The sequence below is a fragment of the Amborella trichopoda genome, chromosome 13, assembly GCF_054954075.1.
Source record: "Amborella trichopoda isolate Santa Cruz 75 chromosome 13, AtrichopodaSantaCruz75HAP2 v2.0, whole genome shotgun sequence".
NCBI lineage: Eukaryota > Viridiplantae > Streptophyta > Magnoliopsida > Amborellales > Amborellaceae > Amborella > Amborella trichopoda.
The window spans coordinates 35,681,344-35,695,109 of record NC_142348.1 but is presented as its reverse complement, the minus strand read 5'-3'; the positions used below and the strand labels follow the sequence as shown (position 1 = coordinate 35,695,109).

The following is a 13,766-nucleotide window of genomic DNA, read 5'->3' as shown; positions in this document are numbered from 1 at the left end:
GATTGTGTAGAGCGTAGCCTCTATATAAACTTCTCCTTTTTATATTTGGACTCTTTCCATGTAGGGGACAAACTGAGTTTATTTATCTGAGGTTTTAATTGTTGCACCAGGCAGATTCACACCGGCTATTTGCAATTGATAGACCAAATACTAAAACCCAATTCAGTTGATACCATTTTTTTTATGAAAAAAAAAAAAAAAAAAAAATAATTCCTCTGGTTTGCTGGTATAAGCCATTTTCTAGTCCGGGCATGAAACCGGTTTTTCCTCGGTTATAATCCAAGGTTAGGTTAATTTGTTGTATAATTCGATTTTTAAACGATGATGGCTTTTTTTTTGGGTAATTCAGTGGAGAAGATGTGCCTCTATCTACTTTTTCAAGTAGATTAGGAGTTAGCTTTTTTAAAGTATTAGTGGAATAATATTAGTGGTGGAAATGAAAACCACAACGTAGTGACTAGAGTGTGGGGTGCTTCCACCACCCAAATCCCTTTCCCTTAAAAAGGTGATGGCTTTATTTAGATAAATGTGCATGCCGCAATTTAGAGAGTTCCCTTAAAAAGATGATGGCTTTATTAAGATAAATGTGCATGCTGCAATTTAGAGAGAGAGAGTTCAAAGGTGCTACATGCATGACATTGCTTCCATTAGTTGATAATCAACTGTACTCTCTTTAGGTTGAGGGAAAGGGAGTGTAGAAGATACTAATTGGCCCAGATGTTATGTGTAACATTATGGTGAAAGTAAGGTTAAATATATGAAATATTGCTGATCACTAGCTGATGTGTCTTTTGGGTATGTATCATAAATCTGAGTGCAAGATTGATTCAAAGAAACAAGGGGAAAGAACATAAACAATGAGAAAATTATAAATAAAGAGTGGCTATTGTATTTGTAACCAGGGTCTACCACCTCAAAAAAAAATTTATATGATTTAAAAAATATATATATTATTGGTGCAATACTTATATATAAATAAAAACCTTAGTACCTAACTTGCTTCCAGAGAAATATCAACCACAATTAAATCAAAACCTCAAGAAGGAAAGAAACCCAACAACCCCAATAACCTCTAATCCGAACTTTCCATTAGTAAAAAGTAATAAAATAATATAATAAAAATCCTAATTGCAACAAGAAGCTTGCCCTCAAGAATTTCAAAAATTTTATTTCCTCGTCTCCTTCACTATGTTTCAACTAGAAATTTCACCGTAATCCTACTAATCCAACAAAGTTGTGATGTCTAAAAAAATCGACTGGGATACTAAAATATCTTGTCTAAAAAAATCGACTGGTATACTAAAATATCTTGTCTAAAAAAATTGACTGGGATACTAAAATATCTTGCATTTTTCATTCGTTTTTCATGCATTACAACTAGATCAAAGTCTCATGTATGCTGTGGTGTGTGACCACTGATTGAATTGGTGGTTAGTGTTTTAATTTCCACCTCTTCATGTTATTGCCACCTATGTAGCAATTTGCTGGGTAGTTCTTGTAGAACTTTCTTTATAAAATCATAAAATCAATTAATTTAATTAAATGAAAGCTACATTCCCTCCAAGTTGCTTGCATTGGAATGATATCACGAAATATATTGATAAGGGATTGTATAATATAAGACCATTTATCTTTGTTCCAAAGAAATCATAATTAGTCCAACCATCAAATATCAATTTGGATGACTTAAAACCTATCATGACATTTGATAAATTTCTTTTTTGAACTTTGAGTCTAATCAATGACACCCTCACAATCAAATTTCTTTTTTGAAATTTGAGTCTAATCAATGACACCCTCACAACCGCCTGATTAAAATTTGACGTTGATGTCCTTATACTAAAGCAAATAGTCTCATTTGTATACCACTCCAGTAATTCAGAAAAACTGATGCAAAATTGGAAAATAGAAGCGCAAAACAGAGCCAAAAAAAAAGAATTGCCATGATGTCTTTATAAACACCATCACAAGCCTCTGTCTTCCCCTACTTTGATTATGTCAAGGACAGCTCCAAAGGAAAAAGACTTAACCCCCTCTTTCATGGCCATAGTAGGCTGGTTTTCCACTACTTCCCTCCAAGAGCATTTGCCCATAGCATGGATTTTGCATATCCCTATCCCTACTGATTGCAGTATTTTATTTTATTGATAAATTGCAAAATCCAAACAGCGGGATTGACATCACAGAATTCTAAAAAGTTCATGTAGAACAACCTGTAATACCAATAGATTATAAATTGCAAAATCCACACAGCATGTGCTTCCAATACCAAGTATAATCTATGAGATTTAAAATAAACAGCATCCACACAACTTAATAATATCTTAGAAATGCCACAGAATAAAAGCATCTAGCATCTAGAGGCCATCATCGGCCTTAAGTTACAGAGAGAGAACATTTAAGGAATAAACAACCTCCACCAGATGGCGAGGATAAACAAAGCCATTATTTTCTCATGGGAGATGGTCATCAAGAATGATGACAAGTAACAGTCAAAACATATGCTCTGTCATGGCATCAAGCTTGCCTGGCATTTCGCATCGCAAGAGCACTCAATTCTACAAACACAGTGAGGAGTGCCTATTATCAAAGAAGCTTAGCCTTGTTAGAACCATCAATATGATAATTTTTTTAATATTACAATTTCCACAACAAAGTAATTGCAATCAAACAGATTACCTCATATTTATGGAGAAATTGCTGCCAATTTCAAGAGTGATGCTTCCAAAACCAAGCTTACCTTGTGACCGGTTCCACATCTTTCTGAGAAAAATCATTTTTTTCCTTCTTTCAGTTACCTATGTAGAGATAAAACGAGAGGATCTGCCTCTTTCTCATACCAAAACTTGATGCTGTGCCAGTTAATAAACGAAGTTGTCCCAGATAATCAATGTCCTGATTTAATCAGCGTCCCAGTTAATGAACTGGATAATTCAGTTACCTATGTAGGTTTTCTTCTCATCGAAAGGAGCTCGAATCTGCGAGAGGAGAAACCAAATCATTTAACTCAATGTAGTCTCCATCTAAAAGCGCACGATTGCACATTTTATTCCATTCACCCTGGATGATGCCATGCTTCACAGATTCACTAATGAATGGCACCGGACACCAGTTAATAACATTCTGAACCGGTTCATCAATAGCCTGAATGACAACATTTTGTTAGAGGTGTAGGATATAGTATGCAAAATAGAGATGCATATCTATTCAAAATTTACTGAGCAGAAATACATGAGACCGATTGTATACACACAAAATCTCATCTTTTATGCAAATTGCACCTGTATTTTAGCTTTAATCGATCAATATTATTATTACACTCCCTAAATTAACATCAATTTTTAAGATCAAAACTAGAGGACCTCTCATTAGAAATATTTCACAACACAATGCCAGTATTTCCAAAATCAGCACATAAATCGAACAGGTGTGCTTCATGTGTGTATATGTGTCTGTGTATGCAGATATGCCTGTGTGGCTGCGTAGGTGGTGGTTTTTATTTTTATTTTTGGAGTGGAGGGTAAGATTCTACAAGCTAACAGGCTTAAAGCTAAAACCACATCTTGGAAGGACAAACAATACCCCAAAAAAAAAAACTAATTTTTATTCTTGAAGGCCTAGATTCATTATCCACCAAATGGATCACAAAAAATGGATGACTCTTGTTTCCCCTTTTTGTGTGAATTTTTATTTGTATTTTTTCAACCTCATGTAGGTGAGGGAAAATAGGTTAATCTTAGCCGTCTATTTGGTGCATTGTCAAAATTAAAGCTCCAAAAAAAGGTGCAAATCAAGTTGATCTATAAACACTAAAAAAACTTGAAAATAGACAATCCAGATAATGTGATATAATATGCATTATTTTCGGGATTTAAAATCCTTTTATCTTTCATTGCCATACATCTCGAGGTCTAGAAATTGTAGAGTTTACCAACGTTGGAACAACTCCGTCGAGTTTTTGAAGTGCCCTTTACTTCTACAAAATAAGGTTAAAACACACACACACACACACTCTCTTAGGGTTTGAACCCATTGCTCAACTGAAAGGCAGTTGGATTTATCTAGTTCAAACACAAGTCCCTAAACAGTGTATGCATGCGTATATTCATGTGACAGACAACGAGAAGATAATAGATCCAAAAAAAAGGACTAAAGCCTTTGCAGTACATTCTCGGACAAGTTATGACAAGAACATGTATCCTCATAGCCTTACCATTTGATTGGTCATAGAACTACTTGCAGTGGTTGGTAAAGCATCCCAAGTTTGGCTGCCAGTCTCGGCATCCAACATTTCTGACAGAAGCTTGTGAAGCTCATCATCTTGGGGAATCAAGGTCTCTTCTTCCTCCTTAACCTCCCAAATCACAGGTAAGGGAGTTCCACCCTGCTGTCTATAACAAATTTCATCATTGCAGCAAGCACCTATTGTGACAGCCCCATCTTGCACAAAACTGCTTTCACAAATTACTTGTCGTTTTTTGGTTGGAGACTTCAGGTATATATGGCATAGAGCGTGAGTACCCTGATTACAAAAGCCAAGAAAGAAAAATCGAACGGTTTCCAAGTTATGGAAGAAACAGACGGCAAAAGACAAAAAACCTGATCCTTAACAATCAAAGTATGTAAACAATTATTTTAAATGGCTAGTTGACATTCTGTTTTTGCTAGTCCCACTCCAAAATACAGAGAAAAATTCTAGGCACCCCTGTGTCTATGATATTAATGCCCATTCTCAGAGAAGAATAGCAAAAGTAAGGGTTCAATTGCCAATCAGAACCTCAAATCGCTTCATCAGCAGTATCTTAAGAGTTATGGAAGGGGAAGGAAAGATGGAGAAAAAGAGTGATTCCTTCTCGAGAGGCATGATCAAATATATTGTAGTAGCTATTTCGTTTCACTGACAATATTCACATCATCCATAAATAATGTGCTTATCACATGCATATTATTTATATACAAAAGTGTAGGAACAAAATGACTCATTTGTAAAGAGACCATTTACTTTTAATACAAGGAGGTCACAATCACTCTTTATTGACAAATTTCAAATTAGGTGGTTCTGAGTGCGTCATTGACTAGACTCAAAGTTTAGAAAAAGAAAGAAAAAAATCTCAGAAAAAAACAAATTTCTTGAACTTGCATCACACCTTAGGCCATCCAATTTGATATCTAATAGCTATTGGGTTTCTGACCTTTAAAGGCCTAGAGAGCTTGTAAAAATGATACTTTATAGTGAAATATGCACTTTAATAAGAGCGTGTGTGTTGACTGACCATAGGTTGGGTAGATTATAGCCCTGGTCATGTCCAAAATCCTTACCACTGTGCACATAGCACTACTGAGAAGGGTTTACAGTGGGTCTGCATGTGGCACTACTGAGAAGGGTTTACAGTGGGTCATCCCTTGTTGAGGTCGGAGAGATGCCCATGGATGATGTTTGTAAGCCATGAAAACTGTGGGAGCTCCTATGTGGCGGCTGTAGGCCTATGAAAGCAGGGGCTAAAGCCTCAACAAACTTTTATGTGTCATGTACACATGACAGCCGTATTACTGGGAAGCATGGACATGTGTATATGTACATAGAGAAAGCCTCATTTGCACTGTAATGACAAGTGCTAGACTTGCTCTTAAAGGGGGGGAGAGACTGAAATCTACATTCCAAGATCATGGTTCCACTGTTTATTGACCAACTTTAACGAGCCAATTATGAGACCCACCATTGAGACTGTGGGTCATGAGTCTTTGTTGGGTTGGATGAGAAAACAATAGTGGATCATAGTTATTGGGTCAAGTGGAGTGCCCTTATTGTCACTAATTTTGACCCATTTGTACTAGTCCACTTTTAAATATTTCATTTTAGTATTAGAAATGTTTTTATGATTTTTACAATATTTTGCAAAATTTTAAAGATTTATTTATGCTGTAAAATCCCTCAAAAGGGCATTTTCATAATTTCTAAAATTAGGAATGGCACATGTGGGGCCCAAGATCCAGCCCCACATGTGTGCCACCCATGGCGGGGATATGGGCCATTGTGGGGACCACTTAATACAGTCTATTTTAGGGAAGTCTTTTAAATATTAAAAGATTGTTTCATTATGAGTTTCGTTTGACTATAACTCTAATTATTTGGACTTCATACAAGTTTTGAAAAGATATGAGGAAGTTTTGGATTGGTTATAATTCTAATTTAAATAGAAGGACTTAGGTCAAATTATAAGGGGATAAAGGTCCTAATAATCCTCCCAAAATCATGTTGGCTGATTTGAAGGATGGATGGCTCAGATTTGCTCTCTCTCACCCCACAAGATTTTCCTAAGTTCCTATTAGTCAAGTTGTGTCATTGGATAAACAATATCAAGGAAGGAATTTTAATCCAAATAGGAGAAGGAATTTCTTTCTATTTAAACACCATTGAGCCCCCCTCTCTCAACAAACATATTTCTCTCTCCTCCATACACCAAAATTCTCTTTCTTTCTCCCATTAAAATTCATTTATCTCTCTCCTCCCTTCTTTAAAGGGTCATGCCACCCACCCAAAATTTGATAAGACAAGGGTGGCACATTGAAACCCTAATTAGGTTTAGCTGTTTGGAGAAGAAAAAAGGGTACGCCCAGCTAAAGGAGGATTTTATGCCTTCAAGGCCAGCCCCAATTAGTTCGTAAGGGTTCGTACGAACCCTAGTTAGGTTTCCATGCTCTCTAAAACCCTAGAGTAAGAGATTTTGCCTATGAAGCTTCCCAAAATTTCCAACAAGATCAAAAGGGACAAAAGTGAGTCATAGGACAGGGAATCAAATTTGGGGTGTATCAAGTCCTGTGGGGGTAACCCTAGGCATGACCACGTAAGTCTTCCCAGCTGTTTTTATTTACTTTTCAATCATATTGGCATGCATTATGTGATTTCCAAGAACATGTATTGTACTTAAATTCATAGTGGAAGACTGGATATTGCTCGTGGGTTATGTTTATTTGCTTTGGCAGTACAAAGAAAGGTCCTAGGTTGTATCTAGGGCTTTATTTTTTGATTTTCAGTAGTGTATTGTGGCCCATGTAAGTAGAATTTAGCTATAAATAAAAGTTAAAAAGGAAAATTTTTTAATTTATTACTTTGAATTCCACATAGCCATACCTTCTCAATAGCTAGTAGCAATTGGGACTTCCTTGCAATAAAAATAAATGGTTTCATAATATACAATAACAATCCCATGAAAAGTAGAACATAATGTTCATTTCCACTATAATTTATAAACTTATCTCCTCCAATGCATATCGCAAGCCTGAATGCTAGAATTGTGGGAGCTTTTCAATGCTTCATAAGTATCAGGGTTTCCCTTCTCGGCTGATCAACCACTGGCTTCATGATTAATGCATTTAATCAATTGGTCATATACCATGAGCCAGCGCTCATGAATTGGTAGTCTGACACAAATGTCCGTAGGGTAAGCTACCGGGGACTGGTAACCACTGGTTTCATGATTAATGCATTTAATCAATTGGTCATAAACCATGAGCCAGCGCTCATGAATTGGTAGTCTGACACAAATGTCCATAGGGTAAGCTATCGGGGACTGGGTATTCATCTTGTAGTAAAGACTGGTAGCGGCAGACCAAGACCCAGGGAAGTCATTGGAATTCTAGAATTCTACACCCAAGATTATTTAAATTTACTGTATAGATTCAGGTACAGGTTTCACTATAAGCAAGCTGCCCAAATCTTTGCTACACCCTACCGCAAAATAGGAAAATGAATATAATATTAGTATTAATATTTCATAGGAGCCCCCAAATAGGAGAGTTGAGTGTGTATCAATTTGGTCTAATGACACGTAAAATACAATGGCATGAAAAACTTGGTGTACACGCATGTAAGCATATGTGCTTGCTGGTGTGTATTCAAAAGTCTTATATTCTACATAGCCAGCTTCCACAGGGATGTTTGAAAAGGAATTCGCACAGAAGTATAACATAATTTTAAATAATAACACAAAGGAAAATATGAACAACATAAAATACCATAACCAGTTCGTAATAACAATTACCAGAAATGAACATCCAGTCTCCACCTTGTAAATTAGAACTACTCCAAGCCCCAAGTTGTCAATCATAACCAAGAAATAAAAACGATTTCAGAATATGGCACAAAAAGAGGTCTTCACTATCGCAAAAATTGAAAAAGACCGATATCTTTGGAAATATTGACAAAGATCTCAACCCATGTATACTTATCACATAATTTAAGCCCCATGAAGACCTTTCAAAATAAATAAATAAATAAATTTAAGCCCCATCAAGTCACTGAAGGTGATATCAAGGTATAAACGAGACAGTCAATTGTTGATCTACTCTAACATCCTCAAATGAGCTAATCTTCATGAAAGAGTTCCCCATTTCTTTCTCCTATAAACTAAAATGTCTGGCAATTCAGGTTACACCAAGTACTCACATGGAATCAATGAACATTGGTACATCCGGTTCAAATGCTCCTATTCTCATGAAAGATTGATGGAGTCTACCCTTCCTTTTCCAGATCCAAGTAATTTACAATAGAACAATCTTTTAGCAGCCTCCCTGTACTCTTAACAAAAATTCACAGGTAATGCCACTATCATTTGACAATTGTTGATCACTATTGATCAACCGGATAACCAGTATTATCTGTAGCTTTAATGACTAAAGTACGCTGTCCCTATTTGATATGTCAGTTAACAAGTGCTATAGATAAGTAAAATCCTAAATCCTAGTCTCTGTCCAACTCATGAACTTTGATACCAATCTTATGCATGTAAGAGGAGTTTCAGAAGATTTATGAGAGAAAACAGGAGCTTGGTTTAAAGATCGATACTTTGTTATCACTTATATAAATATGTGAAAATTATCGATCCAGTGTTTTCCTCCGCTACTATTATACCAAAACTCATTACATTCATCACCATGAGCTTCTACTAGGGGGACTTTGTCAGTGGGCAAGAATCTAAATGGGCACATCAATGGGTCCGTGAACCTTCAAGATAGAACTAGTTAGCAATTTCGGTTCAGAAAGACGGTTCAGAAAGGTTATATATAAAAGCTGGGAAGAAAACTATTGCTTTGATATGTACTCTCTTGAATTGCATATAAAGTACAATTTAGGTGTACCCACCAGTTTTAGAAATACAGAAGTATATATCAGAGATTTAAATTGACAAAATGACATTTCTCAATTTATTAACTTACCTGTCTTAGACTATCTCCTGGACTTAAGGATAATATGTTACTAGACCTAATCTTCTGAAATTATTTAAAGGATTAAGCCCCAAGTATGAAATGTTAGATTAAACAGAGTACCATCCCCTGATTGATAAACAAATAGTAGATGTCAGAAATATGAATAGTCACTACTCTAGTACTGTCACCGCATTCTTACTAAATTCTTCATCGAGAATGAAACAAATCATACCACATAACAGCAATAGTGAAGTAGTTCATCTTCTACATCGAAACTGGTTTCCCAATATTATAACAAGCTTCAAAATGTTAATACACCAAAGTGCCAATGCACAGTACCAGATTGCAATTGCCATACTACAAAGCATTCAAAAACTCATTTTACGACTCATACAAATGACCTCAACCAGCGGAGTCCTCGATTATTATGAAAAACACTGGTTTGGCAAAGTTTTTCATTTCATAATATAACTAATCCGGATTTAATATCTATAATATGCTAATACCATATCATATTGTAGGCTACATGGCAATATGTGCTTCTCAGATTAAACTTGGTCTCAAGTTCTTAACTTACTGCTGGCATATAATTTTTTTCCAAAATTGAAAAGCTCGAGCAGGTTGACTCAGTTTTGGTTGCAACTAAGTCAAGACTGAGTTTGAGTTCTTGAACACTGGAAAGTTTCTTTTCAAAATAATTATACTGCAATGGAAATCATTCGTCCAAGAAATGAAGGTTAAGCCTAAGATGTTGGGAGCAGGAGCTGGAGTGCGATTAGAAGCCTGGAATCGGGTCATGGCTGAAACTTCCTACCTTGGGCACGCCTGAGATGTTGCTCAGGAAGCGGGGTTGGTACATATGTGTGTGTGTGTGGGTTGGTCGGTGTGCGCTCGTGCCTCTGTGTGTGTGTGTGTGTGGAAAATGTTTTGATATGGCTGCAACCCTATCAAAATAAGTAAAGCCCCACTTCGAACCTCACCGAAAATTGTAGTTCTCACATTGGAAAACCTTCAAATCAATCATCTCAGCTTGATTATTATATCGTGACTTGTGAAAAAAAATAAGGATTTCAAGACCTAAAAACAGTGTAAAATGTAACACATTATTTAAACCTTCCATTTCGTCCTAGAAATAAGTGTTCATGGATCAGCAAGATTTGTACCCTGTTTTGAGCTTCAAATTTCATAGTCAATGTTGGAAATGGATTTTGGAGCCATCATGGAGATTTCCAATACCCAAAGTGCTTTCCCGACGAGGATTCAAAGTGCGGCTTTACTTTATTTTCATAAAGCCTCGGCTTCATAGAAACTGTACCCTATACACACTCACACACACACATGCATATATATATATATATATATATACACACATAACATACAACATATTATCTAGACCTTCTATTTCGTCCTAGCAGTAAGTGTTCATGGATCCGCAAGATCTGTATCATGTTTTGAGCTTCACATTTCATAGTCAGTGTTGGAAATTGATTTTAGAGCCATCATGGAGATTTCCAATACCCAAAGTGCTTTCCCGATGACGATTCGAAGTGAGGCTTTACTTTATTTTCATAAAGCCTCGGCTTTATAGAAACTGTATCCTATACACACTCACACACACACACATAAATATATATACATACATACCATACAATTCCATTTTTAAAGTGATTTAAAAACAATTAAGAAATCCATAATCAGATTTTTAACATCATCTATACATGTACAATGAGAATATTAAGCTTGAAAGTCCCTTAAAAATTTGAGAAAACGAAATTGGAGGGTGGGTCATGATAAGAACTGAACTTAAGAATCGTCAGAGTCTTTAACTAGATAAGACATGGTGATTTGCCATAGTGAGAACTAACTGGTTCTAGACAACCCTGGCAATTCCGCTCTTTAAGACTATTTGGACCCGGGAAGCCCCCCAAATCGAAGCTAACTCAAGTGATTCTGAATCGGTTCCTCAGTCTTCAACCACTTATGCAAACAACGACAATGAAAACATAAAACAAGAATCATCTAGAGGTGGTCTTTAGCTAGAAAATCAACAAAAAGAAAAGGAGAAAAAAATAAAAAATCATCAAATAAAAAATGTAGGGTTCAAACTTCAGTAATTTTAAAAACTTCCCCTAGTATCCAGATCCCTTCAAACCATGATAGCATGCCAATTTTAGGGGGTCGTGATCCCCTTCCAAAGCAATCAAGAACCCTTTTATTTAGAGATCCATATCCTTATAAGATAGGAATCAAGCTCCCTTTACAAGAGGAGCACTCTTCTACTCAAGCTCCTACCCTGGAATTGCCGGTGCAAGATTCTGAGGGGGGGGCCGGCCACCCTCCAACTGAGTTCCCCACATCTATGGGCTAAGCTAACATTCCTTCATTTCTAACCTTAGATACAATGTTCTTGACTCAATTCAGAACATGATCCTGTTATTTTTCACACTCAATTGAGTTGTCTTAGCCATAGTTTTTACTTCTAATGGTTAGTGAATTGCTCCAGGTGCATCTAACCCAATGATTGAAATTCCTTTTGTTTATCCCTTAAGCAACTTTCTAAATAATCTTTTGTTTAAATTACAAGTTCTCCCCAAGTTACATGTCTCTATTGGAGAATTCCTACGTTCTGTTTTTTCCGCTCAACCAAAGAATATTCTATGCTTCTCCACCATAAAAATCTATGTGCTTAGTTTATAATATGGCAACTATCAAATAATATCCTTGCTTTGAAATATTAAATGACTTTCTAATATTTCTCTTCTCTTGATAACGCTGGTTGAATGCCTGAAAACATTTGCTACTTGCCTTTTCAAATAACCACAAGTTTATTTGATGTTTCACATGCAAACGTAGGGGCCCCTTCAAATGTCACAAGTCAATCTGGTCTTACGTGGTATATTTTTTTCATTGAAGAGTTCTAGTGGATTTATCAATTATGTCTGAAGGATTTCCAATTTCAAGACAAAAGATTGTTAACAGGTAGATTCTGAAAGTCGCCTTTAATATAGGTTCCATGGGAGTGCTCATCTCTATCATTCAAAATGATTCTCAGACACACCGCAAGTAAAAGGGCATAGCATCCATGTTCATGTCTATATCACATTACCAAAAAGCCATTAAGAGAACACAGGAATCAACACAAGCATGATGCACTTCAGAAATATAGAGGTAAGTTCCTTCCCAATCAAACTTAATGTGATTCACCCATCACGGCTTTTCCTGCTATCACAAAACCAATCATAAAAAATTTCCATCGAAAGCACGGATTAGCAATATGTTAAATGTGAAACCCATACTATCTATTCCCCTTTCTGATAACTCTTGAAACCAATAGAAAGACAACAAACTGCTCATATAAATGCAGAAGTAAGGAAAATAATGCGAAGAAAATGCACATACCCTAATTCCATCGCGATCACTCGCCAAAACATACTCCTTCATTCTCCAGTCTGTCTTCTCTCCATTAGGTGCCCTACCCTTGTGGAAAACCAGAGTCGTCTTAAACCCCACAACCCCTTCCCTTCCTGAAACAACAGGACGCTTACGACCAACGACTTTCCAATAACCACCCCCTGTAACCCTAACCTTACGTGAAAAAATAGGGGCCGTCCTCTCTGCGAAGAAGAATAACTGGTTTTCATTCGGGAAAGAAGCCATCCCAAGAAGATCAAAGGGTTCATGGTTGTAAATATCAAGCTCTCTGATTATATCAGGATTAAAGTTGGGTGACCTAGTTTCAGAAACCTTGTTCTTGAGATAATGAGAAACCAGTTCTTCCTCAGTAGGGACAAACCTAAATCCAGGAGGGAGCCCATCGAGCTCGCCCATGGATCAAGAGGAGAACTACTGATGCCCTAGAATTCAAATTCACTGATAATAATCTCATAATACGCACGCTTCCTCTACTCTTCACTGGTTCTCTGAGATCGTCGAGCCTTACTGCCCAAGTGAGAACACTGAATGGCTTTCTCTCACTAGCTTTTATAGTTATAGGGTAGAAAGTGAACGGAAATGGAGTCAAACGGGCCTCTGTCTCTCTCTAGAAAGTCATGCTTGCTCAAGAAGCTATGTTTGAGAATATTGCATCATAAGCAAGAGAGAGAAATGCAAGGAACCAAACAGTTGATGAAATTCAAAAAGAAAATGTTTTGATAGGGCTGCACCCCTATAAAAATAAGTAAAGCCTCACAATCAAAATAAACAAAGCCTCACAATTAAACTTATTGAAAATTCTATGTTTGGTGTTGAAAAACTTTTAAATCAATTATCTTGGTCTTGTCTATTATGGTAGTGAAAAAAATTAAAATTTTAAGTTTTAAAAATAGTATATATTGTAAGACAATATCTAAACTACATATTTTTTTCTAAAAAAAATTAAATATTTACATATCCGCAAGATCTGTACCTTCTTTTTAGCTTAAAGCTTTGTAGCCACTTTTTAAAAATGACTTTAGAGCCGTTAAGGGGATTTTCGATGCCCAAAGTACCTTCTGGAGGAGGGTTAGAGTTGAGGTTTTACTTTGTTTTCATAAAGCGTAGACCTTATATAACTTGCATCA

At 36.3% G+C, this 13,766-nt stretch overlaps 1 protein-coding gene across 1 annotated transcript; it reads right to left on the bottom strand.

Annotated features, from left to right (window-relative positions):
• Window positions 1–2,257: 2,257 nt before the first annotated feature.
• LOC18446292 (NAC transcription factor 32) lies at window positions 2,258–13,162 on the bottom strand. Its single transcript, XM_011629551.3, has 4 exons — window positions 12,607–13,162; window positions 4,214–4,522; window positions 2,680–3,144; window positions 2,258–2,580 (listed from the first exon to the last, which is right to left on the bottom strand). Exons 1-3 carry the CDS (start codon window positions 13,033–13,035, stop codon window positions 2,959–2,961), a joined length of 924 nt encoding a protein of 307 aa, XP_011627853.1. The 5' UTR covers window positions 13,036–13,162; the 3' UTR covers window positions 2,258–2,580; window positions 2,680–2,958.
• Window positions 13,163–13,766: the final 604 nt, after the last annotated feature.

Excerpts from the sequence above, each read along its gene's own strand:
- LOC18446292 (XM_011629551.3), bottom strand. The coding sequence starts at position 13,035 with ATGGGCGAGCTCGATGGGCTCCCTCCTGGATTTAGGTTTGTCCCTACT. Across the intron at positions 4,523-12,606 it reads GTGATCGCGATGGAATTAGG|GGTACTCACGCTCTATGCCA; the intron begins GTATGTGCATTT and ends TTTTGTAATCAG. Across the intron at positions 3,145-4,213 it reads GTTCTATGACCAATCAAATG|GCTATTGATGAACCGGTTCA; the intron begins GTAAGGCTATGA and ends GTTGTCATTCAG.